At 37.1% G+C, this 21,331-nt stretch overlaps 1 protein-coding gene across 2 annotated transcripts in view; it reads right to left on the bottom strand.

The window, feature by feature from the left end:
• Positions 1-21,038, bottom strand: part of LOC139699786 (mitogen-activated protein kinase kinase kinase 7-like) — a 64,650-nt gene extending 43,612 nt beyond the window's left edge. The window contains exons 1-8 of one of the 2 annotated variants that reach the window (XM_071598223.1): positions 20,853-21,038; positions 20,227-20,452; positions 19,295-19,412; positions 16,043-16,185; positions 9,486-9,672; positions 9,254-9,387; positions 6,429-6,500; positions 6,210-6,328 (exon numbers count right to left, since the gene is read on the bottom strand). In XM_071598223.1, coding sequence (XP_071454324.1) covers positions 6,210-6,328; positions 6,429-6,500; positions 9,254-9,387; positions 9,486-9,672; positions 16,043-16,185; positions 19,295-19,412; positions 20,227-20,452; positions 20,853-20,930 — 1,077 coding nt within the window. In that variant the 5' untranslated portion in view covers positions 20,931-21,038. The remainder of the gene's footprint in view (positions 1-6,209; positions 6,329-6,428; positions 6,501-9,253; positions 9,388-9,485; positions 9,673-16,042; positions 16,186-19,294; positions 19,413-20,226; positions 20,453-20,852) is intronic. The other variant, XM_071598224.1, reaches the window with a different exon arrangement.
• Positions 21,039-21,331: the final 293 nt, after the last annotated feature.

The following is a 21,331-nucleotide window of genomic DNA, read 5'->3' as shown; positions in this document are numbered from 1 at the left end:
AAATGTTTCATCAGGTCCATTTCTCAAAGCGACTATACTTTTTAAAGCTAATTTACAACTACTCAGAAAAGATTGTTCAATTTAATATAATTTAATATATTTCACTTCCCAAACTGTGTAATGGAGGGTGGTAACATGTGCTGCACCATTTATTATCATCAATAGACTCCATGCAACTCGAAGTCTTCATGGCATGAGCTCCATCTACCAAAAACACTTAAACCTAACCATTCAGTGAATATTTAGCATCACTTAACTAATGGAAAAAATAGCTGCGAAGTATATCTTTTGAGTAAGATTATCAGTCAAAAGTTTGATGTTAAACTAAATGAAGAGTATGAGCATACTGATCAAATATTTCATCAAAGGTTAAATACTTTTCTTTCACATGCTCCCCTATTTCTTCAGTGATTGTGTACTAATAACAGGCATATATTAATGCCATGTTTGGTTGCCTGTTAGCTGTGTCTTCAAAATCAAAAGGCAAGGAAATTTATAATTAGAATTATAACTTAGTTTTCTGCACATTACTGAAGAATTTATAAAGTAAAAGTATCAAAGGGGGCCCAGGGACCTGAAAATTCATAAAACACTGAGAAACTTCTGCAGGTAAAAATAGTGTTTCCTGTGGGAATTTCAATCAACTATTAATTAACTAATAGGGAAAGCGATATACTCAGAATTTTTTTCAACCTCTGCGGGCATCGTGTAACACCAAATTCACTTTCGTACACTTCACTTTTTTTCAAAAAACACACCATCACATAAGGTTATTCCATAATTTCAAACTGACTTTGCCTTTTCCCCATCACGCTATATAATAAAGGAAATAACTACTTATATATTTTCAACTTGAAAAAAAAATTAGGTATTTCTCTCCCCACTTCACAATCATTGGCCATCGAAAACCCAAAAAATTGTTGTATGCATCCAGCGCCATCTATTGCCCGTTTCTGGAGCCACTCAAGTTATTTTTTTGATTCAGCAGTTGTTTATCTGCTCATGAATACAGATAACATGTCCACCAAAAAGATTGCTTCCACCAGTCACATTCAATTCGATTTTCACATGTAAAAGGATCATCAGCCACCGAAATTCATCGAGTCATGCCTAATTTATAGAACTAGAGCAATGGGTGAAGGAAAGGTTGGATAGTGGTGTTGAGACTTCAAACATGGCCGTACAAATAATGTGCATGATAAAGAATACAGGCCCAGTTTATCCAGAATCTGATGAGAGAATCATTGTTCAACAAGTGAACCAAGAACTTCAATCTGATTAACAATTGACAATTAGTGTTCTGGCTGATAAATTTCCTCTTGACAGATGCATCAGCATTTACATGAGTGTCATGGAAAAAAAGCTCAGATATAACAAACCCTGTGCATGTTGGGTACCAAAAATGCTTACCAACCAATAAAAAGAGCAAAGAATGCTGTGTGGACAAGCATTTATGGACCACAGATGGAGATGACTAGTTTTCCCACATTGTTTCAGGCAATGAGATGTGAATATCCTATGCCAACACAAAAACAAAACAACAGTCAAAGCACTCGAACCATTGAACTCCACTAAAACCAAAAAACTTCAAGTATTCTTTTTCCCCAAGTCCTAAAGTACTGACCACCATTTTCAGGGATGAAAAGGGTGCTCTTTTGGTTGATTTCATGGAATGTGGGACGGTAATTGCAGCTGATGCATCCTATGAAATACTCACCGAACTGAGATGTGTGATCCAAAATGAACAGCGAGGGAAACTGTCATCCAGAATAGTTCTCCTCCTCCTTGCCCTCACACCGCTGTCTGAGCCAGGGAGAGAGGATTCACGATTGGTTGGGAACTTTTTGATCACTCACACTACAGTCCAGACCTGGAAATTAGTGACTATTTCTACTTCTTGCACTCGAAACTAAGGCTTAGTGGGCAAACGGTTCGAAGAAAATGATGAACTCAAGAACACCATTGTCAAATAGTTCTATTCCTCCACGGTGAACTTCTATGGTGAGAGATTAAAACTGCTGGTGCAGCAATCGAAAAAAGCTACAAGGTTAATGGCGAATCCGTAGAGAAGTGATGTTGGTTCACAGTAAATTAAAACATCCAAAGAAAACTTTTTCCGATGAATTTATTTTTATGACCCCACAGCTCTTACTTTTTGAATATGCCTCATATTAAACAACCTCATACTTTGGAATGGCTAATTTTTGATTGAACGCAATCCTTTCATTTTCACTTGTTCGAGTAGCAGTAGTTTTTATGGGAGGCAACTGACAGCTAAGGCCATTGGCGCCATTAGGGATGGATGGGAAAGGAAGGGTGGAGAGAAACCCGGTATCAGGATTAGCCTACTCTTGTCGAAAGGCGTCAAGGGGTTTGCAGTTTAATGTCCCATCCGATGGACGTCGTACTCACTCAAAGTGCTCTCCACAAAGCACCACAAGTAGGGTTCAGGATACCTTTGAAAAGTATTTGTTCCAGGATTTGAACCTGGGCCTTTGGTTGGAATGCTGTACGTCCGCTTTATCGCAATTGTTCGAAAATTTCTAATGGGATCAGACTCATTTTAGCATGAGCCCACTATCAAAGAATCAGAAATGTACTCCAATTTTCCAGTTTCAACATATGCCTCCATTCACGCAGAGCTCTGAATTCACATTTACATACCGAATGAGAAAACATTCACAGCATCAGATGCTATAGTCCTAATAAAACATACATACTTCTCCTAATGCATAGAACTAATGACATTATCAGTGAACGGATCCAACACCAATTGCGATTTTTTACAGAGAATGTCTATGTCATCTCTACGAAAGTAACATTTTAAGCACAGTTCATATCTTCAACTGTATAAATGAAGGTTTATCTTAACTTATACATGAAATTAGCAAAACTCAACGGAAGGATCACACGTACTGAGTAACTACAATCAAGATAGGCACCGTATCTTTCAAAAAAGATCAAATTTTGGTAACTTAAAAGGTGTGATAGTACTGAAGTTTCCATGGTATGATGACTTGCGCCTAAAAAAAATACTGCATTGGGCATAGGTTTGATGATTTCTATACTTGCGACAAGCATTTTGATAAGATAGGAAGTATAAAAGAAAAATGTTGAATAAGGCAGATAAATTGAATTTTTTTCAAGCATCATCTTCATGGAAATGAACCCGAAGGTGTTCTACTCTCTGTACTTAATACATAGCGGAAATTTAAAAAAAATCTTTCTCTAGGCCTTAAAGCAGCAACATATCACCTTGCATGTCATAAATATGCTTACTTCTCAAAAGGAATACAAGATAACACACGGCCTGAAGTGACATAACTTCTGAGTGTTATACACCAAAACAGTCTTAAATATCACTGCTAAAGTTTATGGTTGCATTTGAATATTGTTTTTATCTTATTAACTATCAAAATATGTTCAGGTGCTTTAAAAATGCGGTCCTTTTACAAATTTAGATGGCAACTCCAGATAATAATAGAATTAAGAAGTTGCTTAAAAAGAATTTGAAGACACAGTACTTTGTCATTAATGGGATTTTGCAACATTGGAACTCTGTAATTTTTTGCTATGCACGCCATAGGAGCACAAGCTTTTTTAACCACTAATCTTCGGTATTAACACAACAGATCCTTTTTAATTTACCTTTATCTCACAGTATAATCTTTTTTTTCCAAATTTCAACAGGGGAAATGGCCAAGAAATACAACATCTCACCATCTACTGTTTAAGCTCAAAAGGGCCTTCTGAAAAAGTTACAGCTGAGGGCAATGTAAAAAGAAAGAAACTAAAACACCAGAGATTAAAGAATTAAGAGGACAGGCTTGTGGAATGGTTTGATCAAACTAGAGCCAACAACATCTAACTCAATGGTCAAAACTTTAAAGAGGAACTGGAGAAAATAGCTAGTTGTAGGCATATTCAAGGATTTTCAGCAACGAATGAATGGCTGGATCCATTTAGGAAGAGGAAAAAAATTGCATACCAGCAAATTAGTGGTAAACCCAAGGCAGTTGATCATATATCCATTGACAAGTGGGTTAATGAAATTCTTCCCACGAAAAACAAGAGATACATGCCTGGAGGCATATTCAATTCAGATGAATAGGAGCTTTTTCTTTAATCTTTATTGATAAGAACATGGTATTCCATAGAGAGTCATGCCACAGAGATAGACAACAGCAAAAAGTGAGTCACTGTTATTCCATGCTGCAATACAGACGGATAAGGGAAGTTACAACCCCTTGCTGATAAGAAATCCACCAAACCTAGGCAAGAATCTAATAACATGTAACCATTTCCATGTGAATACAAGCACTAAAATAAGGCATGGATGTCTGGAGCTCTGTTCAGTGAGTGGCTGAAGAAACTTGACTAGAAGGTGGAGGCTATGAATCTTATCTTTATTTTATTCATCGATTGCCACCCTGGACATCCAACAGATTTAGGTTTCCCTAAAAATGTTCAGGCCGAATTCTTTCCACCTAATGCCACATGAAAGCTCCAACCTGTTATTATATGAGAATCATCGGGGTGATAAAGCATCACTGTAAGAAGATGTTGGTTGGACACCTATCCAATTTGGTTGACCAGAAGGTAGAGAAGAAGGCCATGAAAATCAACCATCAGTCATCAACTATAAGTCATCAGGCTATGCATTTTGCCGCAGTAAGTGCCACCAACACTAATTATCACATTTAACTAAGTTTATACCCAACATTATTAAGGCTATTTTTAAAAAAGAGTACGAGTGCAGGAAGAAAGTATGGCTTTACACGCTCTCTCACTATTCCTTCTTTGTAATCGATGTTTTGGGATCAAGTAAGGCCACAAACGGTGCACAATTTCTTCCGAAAAGCTGAATTTAAGGTCATCACTGATGAAGAGGTTCACATTGGTAACACAGAACCTCCAGAAGAAGAAGCTGACCAAAGTTTCACTGGTGGATGAGAGAAAATACAATCACCTTTAAGTTGTCAGCAAATTTAAACGAGTTTGAGGTTTGGTTTGAGTGGGCGACACATATTACAGATGTGCTGACTGTCAATGAGGTACTCCATCCCCGAGGTCGCCTTGACACCGATAAGAGGTTCGGACACAGGAGAGAATGAATATGATGGCAATGACAAACATCCAATAGTGACTCCAACAGAGAAAATTTTCCAGCAATAAATAAGTCAGATGAACATGGAAGAGGAAGTTTTCAGGATGATTCATCAGCTTCACAAACCGCATAAAGCCAATCAACAATTACTCTTTTTTTCACATAGTTTGAATTAGATGAACAATGTAGACGGAGAGGCTCGATGAGTTACATCCTTCGCAGTTAAAAATTTTTTAGCATAAGTTGATTACATATCAATGTTCATTTTGTAGTGTGTTTTTGGATTAATGTTCATCAATTTAGTTAATAACATTATACCAGTTTGTGTACCATAAAACTTTAAAAATTTCATGGAGCATTAAGGAGTTCTCAATGAAGATTTCCTTTGCATCAAACACCTGACGGAAGGATATGCCAAACAGCAGCAGCAGCACTGCAGGCGGCCACTCTTGAGGGCGGTTTAAGTGATGCCATGCATTAGAAAAACTTACAATGCAGGAAGGGTTGGTTAGGAGATGGAAATGGTGAGAATTTCATTATAAAATATGGAATGATTGACCAAAGGATAATTCACTATAGCTGAGATTGTCTCATCCGAACTCATCATATGCCCGATGATTAAAATGTGCGACCATAGAAATGTCCATCGGACCGAGTACTCAACTCATAGGCAGAATTTTGCTATATGCGGGATTGCTATAAATGAATATTCCCATATTTTCTAATAATACCACCATGGATTGTACCATTATGGCAGCATAAGACATTATTTTCTTCACAATTCATTAACATGAAATGGAAATTAATTCATTAACTGTCATTAACCATTAACTGCGTTTAATCATTTACTGCCCCCACTTGGCAAGAAGTCATTTTCAGTGGGCGCAAGTAATTTATGCAACACACAGGAATGGTGTGTTACCACATCCCATTATATTCCAAATCAACTATATGAAAAAAGAGAAAATATATTGGCACACCAGGTCCTTAACTAAATGACAGCCCTCCCAAAGGTGCCCTCGAGGGGTCAGTGCAGGGCAGCTGAAGAGATTGCATGCATAAGAGGATAAGTGTAAGGCCGCTTGCCCACTCCCGTACTCACCTCATCCACGTGAATGTGGAGAGGGTGTGTTAGTCTGCTCTCTGGAACTGGTACCTTGAAGTTTTCCCTTTCTTCAATAATGCTCTGGTTGGCATCAGTTGGAATAAATGAGTCTGTGACTGAATCAATTACAGATAGTTAAAAATCAATGGATTCGCCCACGCTAACAATCTTTCAATGATAAGTTTCATCAATATTCATTCATAAGTAAATGCTTACACATACATTCTTCTGGGGTGTCCGTGAAGTCATCACTCATTGATCGGACATATGTATCACCATCATCCTCGCCTGAAAAAAAGAATACTTGCCATTTTTACCATCAAATTAATAAAATAACCACATGAACTATGCTTTTAAAATTTAAATTTTGGAGACATGGAAACTTTATTCTCATCCTATCCCTTTCTCAAAAAATAATGAGAAGTAACAGTAGTATTAAGAGGAGACAACCGACAGCTGAAGCCATTTTCGCCATAAGGGATGGACAGGAAAGGATGAAGGGTGGAGAGAAACCCGGCATCAACATTAACCTACTCTTTACGAAAGACGCCAAAGGGTCCGCAGCTTTACGTCCCATCTGACGGACGGCTTACTCACTCTAAGTACCCTCCACAAAGCACCTCAAGTAGGGATCGAGATACCACTGCAAAATTTTCAACACCTCCAGGATTTAAACCCGAGCCCTCAGGGTGGGTAGCCAGTACGCTAGCCACCGCACCATCGCGAACCCCCAAATAATGAGAATTAGCTCTCTTTTGATGGATGGCATTAAGAAATACCATGCATTCCCGTTAACAAAGTAAACTCTACAGGAAAACTCTCATGGCTTATTAATTTGTGGCAGCATTGATTTTTAATGCCACGGTGGCAACCCAAATGGACAAGCTGTATTTCACCAAGAAAACTAAGAGACGATGAACCACCCTAAATAAGTTGTATCCCTCTAGTTACACTTACATTTGTTTAGAACCCTTTAAGAGTAAATAAGAACATGCATTGAGTTTAACCCTCGAGAACAAATCATTTTGGCTATGGTAGCACATTGAACTTCAAGGCTAGAATTCCACACAAAAAATGAATTACTCAGATGACACTCTCATGATGCTGTATACAAGGTATATGATATTGTGGTGCTTTTATAGGGAAGATCGGTAGTTTGGCCTTTTTCATGAGCATTAATGATGAATAAATGCCATATAATTACATATGCATGTTTTTGGCATCTCGTCCAGAACAGATTTATGGACTTATGCAAGGTACTTACGCATTTAATACAAGAACTTGGCAGTTTTCAAAAACAGCTTATTCCATATAATGAGTGTCAAGGGGACCCTGATGGCATGGTGGCTAATGTACTGGCTTCTCACGCAGAGGACCCGGGCATGAATCGAGAAGACGGCAGATCTTTTTCAGTGGTATCCCAATCCCTACTTGAGGTGGTTTGCGGAGAACACTTTGAGTGAGTACGCCGTCCATCAGAAGGGATGTTAAGCTGCCCACTCCTTGGCAACTTTCATTTAGAACAGGCTAATTCAGTCGCTGGCTTTCTCTCCACCCTTCCTCCTTTCCCATCCATCCCTCATGGTTCAAATGACCTCAGCTGTCGGTCGTCTCCCCTAATAACTGCTACCACTATGAGATCCAATTGCAGCACGCACCATCTTTAGGCAGCTACAATACGAGGGTGGTCTGAAAAGTTTCTGACCTCAGATAATTTCAGAAATAATGTCTTGTATATTTGTTAGGTCGGAAACTTTTCACCCCACCCTGGTATATAAGGAAAAAATTGTCATTTTTCACATACAACTCCAAGAATTATTTCAGTTACAGCTCATACAAGGATAGGGCAAATGATAGCTCAAGTTGTCATTTTGCCACTCACATTGTCATTCACCCATTTGTAACCCTTTCAATTCCAGACTTTTCCATGAGTTTTTTTTTGCTCTTGGTGTGGAACAATGAAAATTTGTGATCATAAATAGTTGAAGATTATTATTAGCTACAGTGGCATGAATTGATATATATATATATATATATATATATATATATATATATATATATATATGTATATATATACATATATATATGTATATATATGTAAATATATATATGTAAATATATATATATATACATATATATACATACATACATATATATACATACATATATATATATACATATATATACATACATATATATATATACATATATATACATATATATACATACATATATATATATACATACATATATATATATACATACATATATATATGTATGTATGTATATATATACATATATATATATATATATATGTATGTATGTATTTATATACATATATATATATATATATATATATATATATATATATATATATGTATATGTATATATGTATATATATGTATGCATATATATATATACATATATATATATATATATATATATATATATATATATATATATATATATATATATATATATATATGTGCATATATATATACATATATATATATATATATATATATATATGTGCATATATATATACATATATATATATATATATATATATATATATATATATATATATATATATATATATATACATATATATATATATGTATATATATATATAGAAATATACATTTATATATATATACACACATATACATTTATATATATATATATATATATATATATATATATATATGCACTGCCTTCGGACTTAGGTGTCACATCTGGTGGTGGTAGGATTTTTCAGTGGTACCCTGATCCCTACTTGGGGTTTAACATGGAGAACACAGTGCAGTACGCCAATGCATCAACCAGGGCATTTTAACTGTGGCCCCCTTGATGCCCATCATTAACAATAGGCTAATGTCAATGTCATGGTTCTCTCCACTCTTCCTCCTATTCCTGAATATTCTAACTCTACCTAATGTCACCCAATGGCACACATGAACTTACTCCTCGCTCGCCTTCTCTAATATTTATTCTTTCTACCAACAATTAGCTTTGTAATGAACTATTTAGGTCACACTTACCCATCGGAGAGCCTTCGGATGAGTCAACATATTGAATTGGTTCATCATGCCCACCAAAAAATGGAAATAATTCTGACATGATGTTGACCACTTCTCCCATCGATGGTCTGTTGGCTGGGTTTTTATCCCAGCAACTGTAAACATGAACAGAATCATTAAATCATCGCAATGTACATCTGGCTGAGAGGGCAGCATGGCCCATGGTGCCTCTTACCCACCCCCACTCACTCACCTGGTCATGAGCTGCTCGAGAGGGGGAGGGCAGTGTCGGATGAGCGGCGGCCGCTCCCCAGTGTGCACGGCCCACATTATGCGGAATGCTGACATGTAAATGCCATCAAACGGCTTCTGCCGAGCCAGAACCTCCCACAGGATTATGCCCCAGCTGAACACATCACATTTTTCCGTGTAATTTGAACCTGTGTGTCAGAGAAAAATAAAGACCAGTATGCATACAGCAAAGAAAAGTAACAGCAACTACTTATGCTATGCACATTGTACATGTACCTGGGGTTTTCACTACATGATGCTACAAACAGAGCATCAAAATTTAAATGATTTTTTACTAAGGAATTTCAAATATGACAGCCATATGTACGGATATATAGAGGTAGAGGATTAAGGAATGATATTCAGTTGATCTCACACATATATAAAATAGCTCCTGAACACAATCTCTTGGTCAAAGAATTTGGACTTGGTTACATAAATGCCTTCCAGATTCCACAGGTAATTACATTTCAATGGAAGCTTAATTGTAAGAGCATCGGCCTGGCAAGTCCAGACTCCATGGCTCAAGTCCTGCTCAAGGAAACGTTTTTCTGCTTAGAACCTGAATCCTTTTACCTTCCCCACTGTCCATGTGTTAATTATTTGGTGTATTCCTATCCTCGTTCTTTACACCTATAATTGTGTGAAAATGCATTCTCCTTCCGGTGGATTTATACCAATGAAAAGCACAGGCGATCACTGAAACGCCAGTCTTGTCCCTCTCCCTAACACTGCCCATGCCGACTCCCCATATGCTACAAGAACCTAAGAAGTCTGAGGCATGTACCGGTTGCAGATAAGTTGCCACCTTCCACCATGCTTCTCACCCACTATTCACTTCACACCTCAGTTAATTTCTTGTCTTTTTGTACTTTCTTCTTCCTAGTTCTCCTTCACATGCTTTATTTCCTCATGTGTAATCCATAGTTTCCTGGCATTAGTCTTATTAACTGATCCCACAGTTTCCTTGGTGGCTTTTGATACACCATACCTATATGTTTCCCCTTTCTTCTATTTTACCTGTTTCTCTATCCACACACCTTGACTTTCCTATATCCTCCTATTTGATCTTATTAAAGCTTCTAGAATCCATTTTTCCCATTCACCTTCCGTGAAATTTTTTTCAACATACATAGGGCACTGTATGCCTTGACCATCGCCACTGTAAAGTGTTGGATCCTATAAGACTCAACTTCTCTCTGCCAATTTGCATTCCGAAGGCTTCACCAAAAAAGTGATATACATCACTTTGCAAGATGCTGTTTCAGCACGGTTATAAAAAAATTTTAGGAAAGCAGCAACCGGAATTTTGAAAGGCAAATACAACATTAGGAGATGAAATATTGAAGCAAACATGAACTTAAAAATATAAAAAAATAATTTAAATAGATGACATCAGTTATTGTTCAACAAATTTCTTTAATGGAGATTTAAAATAGCTTGAATTTTTAAGATTTTGACCATTTTTGAAAATATTTTTGTAAAATTTGGTAAATTTTGATGCAATTTACATCTTTAATAAGATGAAGATCCAGGTGTAACATTTTAGTGAAACAATACATTATTATTTTTTAACAGCCTAGTGTTATCAGTTGCATGAAATTTGTATGAAAGTCCACAAGTGCAGTAAACAGCCATCATTTAATCATGATGACCATCCATCACTTAACTGGAAAGAAAAGAGCACCCTATTTACACTTTTGGCAAAAATAGCATTCATTTTACCTGCCATTCTGCCATTCAAGCCACAAACTGCTCAATATAGAGAGTTAATTCAGTTGGTGGGTTTACACCGACTGATATACCTTTTAATATTTCCAGACACGATTCTTTGATTTGGGTTCAAAAAATCAAGAATTTATTGTTTTTATACGAACTTAAAAAGGAATACCCAATCCAAAAAAAGTTTTTTAAAATATTTCCAGGATTTCATTCCCCAACTTTTGTCGAAGAGTGCTACCATCTTCATGCTGAAGTCTAAAACTAATATAGTATATAACAGATATGGATATACTTCGAAAACTTTTGTTTTACCATTATCCATTCTTTTTCAAGTGGCAATCAAATTTAATAATTAATCACTGATATTTTAAACCCAAATGAGTTTCAAATTATGAAATTATGACGGGAAATATCAAAATTTGTGTCCTTCAGCATTTACCCTTTGATTGAGTTAGCTTTGATAGCAATTAAATTAAGTGCTGCTTTTGCCAAGAGTGGAAATATTTTACTGGTTTCCTCCAATTAATTAAGGGAACACATTCATGTCTAAATTCTAAGTATTTAGAACAAAAATTCATTTTAAAATTTAATCCCAACTGATAACATTCTGCTACAATTGGCATTCCATTGATGCGCCAAATGATTTCTTGGTCCTCCATAAATCTTCAGATCGAAACCAGAAAATTAAAAAATTGCTGTTAAGCTGAGCAAAAGAATTTCATTTAAGGGCCCAGTGTTAACCTATTTTTGAAGGCAATCTACCAGTTAAGGTAGGTTTTGGATGTACGCAATTACCAAATAATTATCTTGTTTCTGCTGATAAAAACCAACCCAACATCCTTCTCTACAATTAGCCCCTTAGCCCCTTTTCATCTCCATATACATCCTTCCGCCCTTCATTCCGTTCCAACATCCCTATTCTATTCCAGCCTCTCCCTCATTTGCCTTAAGTTCTCCCCTCTATCTTCTTCAACATCACACAGCCAATAAATATGTTTGGCATCCATTTTTCCTGCCTTTTCATGATTTCTCCCAACAATCCCCTCTCCCCGCCCACCATACCTAGTACTTCTTTGCTTTTTTTCCTTTCTGTCCACTTCACCTTCTCCATTCATCTCCCCACCGCCATTTTAAACCTTCTGATGTCTATCATCCTGCTTCAGTGACCATGTTTCCTAGCCATACATAACTACGCTCTGAATCAAAGTTTTAAGGAGCCTTTTCTTAACATCCTTACTCAACGTCCCTGTCATCATTTCCCTCCTCCATGTGAAAGATGCTATGCATTACGCAATTTTTTCTCCTTATGTCACTATTACTTTGACCTATTTGGTCCAAAACACTTCCGAGATACATGAACTCTTCAACATGCTCTACTTATGCCCTCATATTTTAATTTTTAACTTAGCCTCTCTCCTTCTGGAAAAATGCATTACATTGATACAGTCTGATACATTGATAGGTTGTGCCTCCTGTTCCTTAAATTTATTTCTATTTTCTGCAATAGACTCATTAGTTTCTCCTAATTCACTCGATCAAATGCTTTTTTGAAATCTACGAAACAGGCAAATACCTCTTGGTTGTATTCCATATTACTCTCAACTAAAAATCTCATTACTGCAATGGCATCACGCATACCTCTCCCCTTCCTAAACCCAAATTGATCATCCCCTAAGTAATCATTTGCCCTACTCTCCGCCCTTTTGTTGATGATCCTGAGAATTACTTTACCTGTGTGGCATATCAAACTTTTTGTCCTGCAGTCTTCACATGATGTAGCCTTCATCTTTTTCGGAATAGGAACTAACACTGATCTCTCTAAGTCTTCCAGCCAGATTCCTTCCTCATAGATGCAACAAATGCTAGATTCTAGTCCATAAAAACTCCTCCTCCAACATTTTCCTAAACCTTTTAGTAGTTCCGCAGGAAAGTTGTCTACCCCCACGGCCTTATTTGATTTAATCTCCCTTAATGACCTTTCTCTCTTATCGTCAAGTATTCCTGGACCTAAACTATCTTCATCTACATTATATTCTCTTTCTATGTCTAACCTCTTTGGCCCAAGTTCTTTAGCATACAGATCTTCTATGTATGTATTCCTTCCATCTCTCTTGGATCTTTTCTGTGTCAACTATTATCTTACCTGACTTATCTATAACTGTTAGCATAGATCTTCCCTTCTTACTTCCCGATAGTGATTTAACTTTTCTGTATAGCGCACCAATTTCACCCTTCATCTGCAAACTTTCCACACCCTTGCACTGCCCCTTCCACCATGCTTCTTTTGCTTTATTTGCTACAGTCTCAATTTATTATTAACTCTGCACTCGCTTCTAACTGACTCTGTATTTACTACCTTGATCAAAAAGTTCCCGGAATAACCACCGTGTGGCGCTCCCATCGTTCCGATTTGAGTTCTGTTTTTTTTGTTAACTTGGTACATCTGTTGTTGATATTTCCTTTAAATCTTAGTGTCATAACTTGACATTTGCAAAAGTTACGTAGCCAAGAGTACATCTATCTCTGTGTGTGTTGGCGATTTTTTACAATTGCAGAAATGGATTTAAATTTGCAACAACGAACTTGTATTAAATTTTGCGTAAAAAACGGATTTAGTGGCGCACGGACGTTGGAAATGTTGGAAAAGGGTTTCGGCAACGATTCTCTAAAAAAAACGGTCGTTTACCAGTGGCACGAGCAGTTCAGAAGTGGTCGTGAGTTAATCGAAGATGATGAACGCAGTGGCAGACCATCGACATCGAAAGTCGGTGAAAAAATTGATAAAGTAAAAGAAATGTTGGTCAATAACCGCAAATTAACCATCAGAGAAATAGCGGAGGACTTGAACATTGCCTATGGATCCGCCCAAGACATTGTGGTTAATGATTTGGGTTTCCGTCGGGTAGCAGCAAAGTTGGTGCCAAAAGACCTCAATTTCATGCAAAAAAGAGACCGTGTTGACGTCGCAAAAGACATGATTTGCGAGGCTGAATCCGATCTCACATTCATCAAAAGGATCATTACTGGAGACGAGACGTGGGTTTATGAGTACGACACGCAATCCAGACATCAGGCAAGTGAATGGCGTTCACCAAATGAGCCGAGACCAAAAAAACCACGTCGTTTTCAGTCAAAAAAGAAGGCAATGCTGACGGTTTTCATGGATTACAACGGTGTAGTGCATCATGAATTTTTGCCAGAAGGCCAGACAGTAAACAAAGAGTATTATTTGGGCGTTATGAGACGTTTGCGTGAAGCAATTCGCCGAAAGAGACCAGAAATGTGGGCAGAAAACTCGTGGATTTTGCACCATGATAACGCACCGTCGCACAGTGCTATCATTATTCGTAATTTTTTGACGAAAAATGCAACAAATACCATCCAACAGCCACCGAATTCACCTGATTTGGCTCCCTGTGACTTCTTTCTGTTCAATCGAGTTAAAAAACCATTACGGGGAACGCGTTTTAGCAGCCGAGAGGAAGTAATGGAAAAATCGCAGGAAGCACTGATGGACATACCGAAAACCGAATATAAAAAATGTTTCGAGGATTGGATCAAGCGCTGGCATAAGTGTGTTGCAGTCGATGGGGATTACTTTGAAGGGGACAATATAGATTTAGATGAATAAACTTGTATTTTTAATTTTCTGAATAAATTCCGGGAAATTTTTGATCAAGGTAGTATATTCTCCCATTTCCTTTTTTCATCTATATTTCCAATCATCTAATCCATGATCCATGATTTTTATGTCCTTTTCCAAATATGCTATTGTTTCCTTGATGGCTTTCAATATTCGTATTTTCATATACAGAGTCCACCATAAAAGTAATGTCCATTCTCAGGGAAAATTGATTTATTCACCGTACTTGTACAAATGCTTAAAATTCTTCAAAATACCCTCCCCCTGCATCAATACACTTTAGGAGATGTGTCTACCATGCCTGGAACGCACCCTGAAAAATCGCCCTCCCCTGGAAAATCAATAAGAAAGTTTTTCAGCTCCTTTACGTGGGGCAGCCTACAGTATATTTCTACAAATGCACATTCACTAATTTGTGTATAATGACTCCTTACAGCACCCAAGCAAAGAGAAACCTCACAAATAATGGGTGAGACCAAATCGTACTCTGGCCACCAAATTGTTACACACACTGGAGCCAAGCACCACATGACACAACTATGAGTTTAGGGACCTTGCCCTTGACAGTTGAGATTCAGGGTTTGAAAGAAACACTGCCAAGTGTAGATGATCAAGGCTTTCCTTTATTTTCCTTGTTTATTGTGTCCCTAGAGTGTATGGCAAAGAAATTAGAGGGATCGAGATATCCCTTAGAGGAGCTTGAGAGCAGGTGCTCCCAGGCTGCTCCTGCTCCCTAATGCCTCCCACCTTTATCCCATAGAAGACTACATGTCTCTCACAAAAAAGTGGAGTTGTGTTGGGCTCCGTAACAAATACAAGAGTTGCTCTGCAATGCTTCGCCAAATACACATTCTCTCTCACTTCCTCAACCCCTGATCAACAGCAAATTCTTGAGCAAGCCATTCAGATAAACAAAAACCTTATTTCGTTTGGTATACAGGGCTTGATTCATTCTCGCTGCAGAAATAATATCTCTGAGATTGAAACCTGAGGCTCGCATTATGGGGAGCTTGCATTGACCCCTTTATTATCCTGAAATGTGCCTTTCACATGCAGCATTGGGCTTAGGACAAGGTGAGCTTTACTTTCACCTTCCAAACTAACACACTGATTACTGGTGTAATTCCCATTTAGTATTATAAAATAAAGCTCACCCTCAAATACCTCAGGAGCCATCCATGCAGCACTGCCTTTGTTGTTTGTCATGTATGTCTTCTGGTCACAGGCTGTACCAAAGTCGCAGATCTTCAAAATTTTCCCTCCCATTATGAGCAACAAGTTCGGAGGCTTCAGGTCCCTAAAAGACATTTTCAATACATAGTTAAATACAATACCCTTGCGGAGCAAATGGAATGAAAGTCACTCCATGAATACACCCAATATAGTACAGCAAGAAAGATGCCCGCAGTCTATGGAGCTACTTTAAGCAATCAGTATTACTTGTCAGTGTCAGGGCCTAAAAAACTAAAGAGATGGGAACCCAAAAAAAGAAAGGGGACTGGGGTTTTTGAATTCATCTTTCACACTCAGTTGTGGGCATGGAAAAAAGGGGTTATTACTTGCACTTCCCTGGGAATGAGTGGGTGATAGCCGAACCCATTTAAATGTTATTTACCAGTACATGGTATTATGCACTCAAAAAGATCATGGCCCTTTTGCATACAAGTCATGGGAACTTAGCATTTTATAAAGCGATTAAAGATGAGCGACTGAAACGAGTACGCATGGGTAAAGAGTGGCGGATGAACAACTGTACTACTGTACAATCACGACATATAATAAATCAAATCTATTACTTTAAATGAAAATTAAATCTCCGGAGTGCTGTTAAGGGTATTTACCTGTGATAAGTAGACCCTCATAGATTTTGCAACCAAATGCCCACCTCAAAGATGGGAAACAACATCTGCAGGAGCAGTGGTAGATGTAGCACATGCATTTTGAAGAGAAACTGAACATTTACACCATAAATGTGGTAATGGAAATTTCCACCATAATGGTTGAAATGGTCGATATGTTAAGTTTCTTTTTACCCTTATAACACACAATTTATTTTGTTCATGCAATATGATATTATTTTGGTAGGACTTGTACCCCTAACCTATAGGTAAACAAACCTACTGGCCACAGAATTAAACGTGGCATGAATGAATAGCATCTGCCAATACCACTTCACAGTTACTCTTAGTAAGAAACCTCAAGAGTACAATATTAAATTTACTGTAAGTGGAAATCAAGCATGTATCAGCATTCACTTTGGTTTTCATGTGGGACTTCCTCACAGTTGGGCACCAAGAGGTGTTGCAATCATCACATTTTAGTTTTCAGATGCCCGATTAAAAAAGTGTTTCCAGTTTGTTTTTGCCATTACTGATGAATTTCGAGAGAATGAGGGGTGGGTAAAAGGTTGCTTTGTGTGAAGTAGAAAGGTGATAGGACATATATCTTCTATTTCACAACACGAGCCAAAGACCACGCCAGGTGTCACAAAAATCAAAACACTAATTCCCTCTTTGCAAAACACCTCATAGATTTGATACACAATAGCAACTTTTCCCTGAAATATTCCATATTCTCCTAAAAAACGATTCTTTGTAATGCAATTATACTCTCATCCCTCCCATCTTCTTTCCGAGAAACTGACCTTGAGGGTTAGTTCCCAACAAATCCAACCGTCCAATGTACCTATTCACCCCTTTCCCTCCCATGCCCTTGACCCCAGCCCATGCCACGTCATAACCAAGGTACCACCACCTATTCCTTTCCCTTGCTCGATTAACCCTGACCTTCAACTTCCCACCCTCCCTCTCCCTCCCACAGACCTGCCCCCTCACCTCTGCCCTAAGCATGTATAATCAACTGCTGCACGTGAAAGATCTTTGAACCTGATGATGCCACAAGTCGGTGAAATGTGTTGTACATCAAAATGAAGTCCATAGAAAATTACAAACTCCTTTAATATGGACATCACACAATTTCACCAAGTGAAGCCCAGAAGTACAAAGTATATAATTCAAATCCTTTTTTGCTGTATCATCATTTCTTTTCCTAAAGCTTTGGAATTGAGTTAGCCCCAATTGAATGACAGGTTAACTTCACACTGTAAATACCTACAGTTAACTGACGTGGGTCGCATTTCTTTCCCTAGATCTCCCATTACCTATCCCATCACAAATCACCCCACTCCATCCATCTGCATTGGTAGCAAAAAATTATTCTACTTATTTTTGGGATAGACCCTGCACGAGTATAAAATTTTAATAAATTTTACGTATCCTGGTGAAAAGGCTAGATCTTACACATGGGCATGACATTGTGACAAATGCTGGTTACCCTCAATAGACGTCACTTATAATGCCAACGGTTTTCATATGAAACCACCACACATTGCCAGGGATCGCTGTTGCAGCGAATGAGAAAGAATGGAATGATTTTCATCTGTCATAGTGTATGTGTGTACTTCTAAAATGCAATGTATAATTAATGCACATTTGACTTTGCATTAAGAAATTCAAACACAAAAATTCCTAATTATAACTTTAGACACTATCAACCTTAGATACTGACTAACTAAACATACAAATACCACAGCATTTACCAAGGAAATTCACAATTAAGCCCTTGGTTTTCAACAACTTTAAATGGGATCCCTAGAAATACAATTGTTGATGTGTTTCTACATGGATGGTTAATGGATTCTACGAATGAGACGCTATCCATAGTGGAAGAAATGACAGGATTATTTTCCAGCATAGGAATATTGCTGTGCATGCATTAAAATACTTAAGTCTCGTATGAGGTACGCTTTTGTGTTAGAAAAAGTGGCATTTCATTAGAAGGAATGTGAGCAGTGTGTTAATAATCAGTCAGTTTGTTACCAAATATGTAACACCTACATCCAAATGATACCAATTAAAAGTTATCAAGGGATAAACTATCTGCATAAGTTTCTTTGGCTCCAACTTGCCAATTTCTGCAATCAGCAGATCCAAAATGTCATTTCTTTTGAAATTCATTAAGCATGCCATGCTTGAATGAATATGACACCAAATGAAGAATAATTTTGACAGGATTCTTAGATTTCATGGCACACTGTCTCCAAAAAATGTGCATTCCACTAGTTATGTATTGAAGGTTTGATTTTCAGAGGGGTAACGAGATGTTTACTCCAATTGGAGAAAATTTTTGGAAAGTGCCTCAGTGGATACAAAGCCTTGTATCACGATAGACATTCATGTCTGACTAAAATATTCTGGATTTGTGCTGAGATAGTATCCGCAAGAGGGTAAAAATTATTAGAAACAGACATTTTTGGCTTTGGGACTTTCAGAAACTGGTTAAGGTGACATTGAACATATATTTTCAACAGTTACAAAACTAAATTTTTAAATAAATAAAAAGATTACCTATGAATTAAAGCTTTGGGAGTCATTCCATGAAGATAGGCTACTCCTTTTGCACACTGCAAGGCCCAACTGATTGCGTGCCCCACATTGTAATGATGCAATGGCTCGCAATGGAGAACTAGAATAAAATCAGCAATTTTTTTATATTAATCTATAGGATTATGCTAACCATTTAAAATTCACCTAGTCAAAATGTTACCATGTGGAATCCAGCTGTTTTTTTATTTTAACATCATTTATCCCCGAAATTATGCACAAAATTGCTAAAAAGTATCATACCTTTCCCATTGATAATAGGTTTTGAAACCTGATTCTGAGAATGAAATTAAGAATAATAACAAGACAGCTTTCTCAAAATTTCTCGTTCAGAAATTAAATCAAGTAACAGAAATTACAAGCAATGTCCACATGAACTGCAAATTAATAGTTTCCCATGAAAAACGCCAATAATGTGAACGTAACTTTAATTATTGGGTATTTTCAATATATTGGATCATGGATAGGCCAAGCATCACATTAAGTTACACATTTTGTACACATGGTAAGTTATGCTAATTGGCCAATAAAATGTAGATAAACCCAAAAAGGCAACTGACAAGGTCACAACTAAGATGGAGCAAAGTGAAAATCATAACAAGATCACAGTGTCATCTTGACGGCTGTCATTTGAAAAGATATTCTTCGCATAGCTAAGTCTTCATGAGTGTAGTCTTATAATAAACAGCTGTATTTAAACCGAGGTGCACCACTATCTTATAACTGAAACTATCTTTAACTTTCTGCCTCTTGCGCAGAATTAACAGCTAAATTTTACTAAGCTCAAAAACTTTCAATTGCAATTTAGGAGGATGTTTCCATTAGAAAAAAATTATAACTAGTTTGACAGCATATTCCCATTAATTTCAAATGCACCAAATAAAAATACTACCTACCGTTGTATAGTGAACCACCTTCGGCATACTCCATCACTAGGCACACGGGGTTTTTGGTGCAAGCACCATAAAGCTTAACAATATTTGGATGATTAACCCTCGATAGTTGTCTTACTTCTACAGTAAATGCTTTCTTCTCGTCCTCAGATTCTATGTGCTTTACGGCAACAAATTTATCTCTCCATTTTCCTTTCTTAACAACTCCAAACGAGCCTTTCCCCACAACCTAAGAAGAGGATACAAGGGAAAGAGTGTCAATTAAAGCTTTCTATAACGAAAAATAACGAAATATTGCCATTTGATGGAAACATTAACTGTGAACTTAAGTTTCCAACATGAATCAAATTATTCAAGGAACTAAGCTGTAAAGCTACACGAATTCTATTCCCGAGCACAGTGAGATTACACACTTTGCTCAGCCTGCTCTGCTTCTGTCAACAAAAGCCGAATAAAAACACAGTAACAACTGGTAAACAGTCTGAACAACCTAAGTAATGAAAGAAACACAAGGCGAAACACTTCTTAAAACAATGATGACCATGGAATGAATACGAACTATCAATGCACAATACCAATGTCCAACCATACAAAAAATAAACATAAAGGAAATGCACTGCAAAACTCGCCTCAAATTCTATAATTTCATTGAAGTTTATTTCTTCTACAAAGTTTTGAGCTTGACTCGTCTCTTCCTTAAACGCCATGTGTTAAATTAAACATGACACTGGAGAGAATTTGTAAATATGATTTCAATATGTTTACAACTGCCTTAATTTTTCAACTTAGTTTGCTCCACCCATGAATTACACCGAATAGCAGCAACGATCATACTGCCTACGGAAAGATGCAACACTACGTGTTATATTTCGCGTAGCAAGTTTTTTGCTGAGATACTAACGCTTTGCTCATTTAATATGGCTCTTCAATGAACTAGAAGAAACGTCATCACTTATTGGAAATTCAAAATGACTGTAGACGTGCTCATTTTATACTTCTTTTTGTACTTATATGTAGAGTGGGATTCCAAAACTCTAAAATCTAGTGATATAAAAACTGAAATTAAAATAAGCAAGAACATTTGTTCCAATGAACTTATATTCTTGTA

Source organism: Hetaerina americana, unplaced genomic scaffold (assembly GCF_022747635.1).
Source record: "Hetaerina americana unplaced genomic scaffold, ioHetAmer1.1.p SCAF_90, whole genome shotgun sequence".
Lineage (NCBI taxonomy): Eukaryota > Metazoa > Arthropoda > Insecta > Odonata > Calopterygidae > Hetaerina > Hetaerina americana.
Note: the sequence above shows the minus strand (reverse complement) of the source record. Positions and strands in the feature narration are given on the sequence as shown.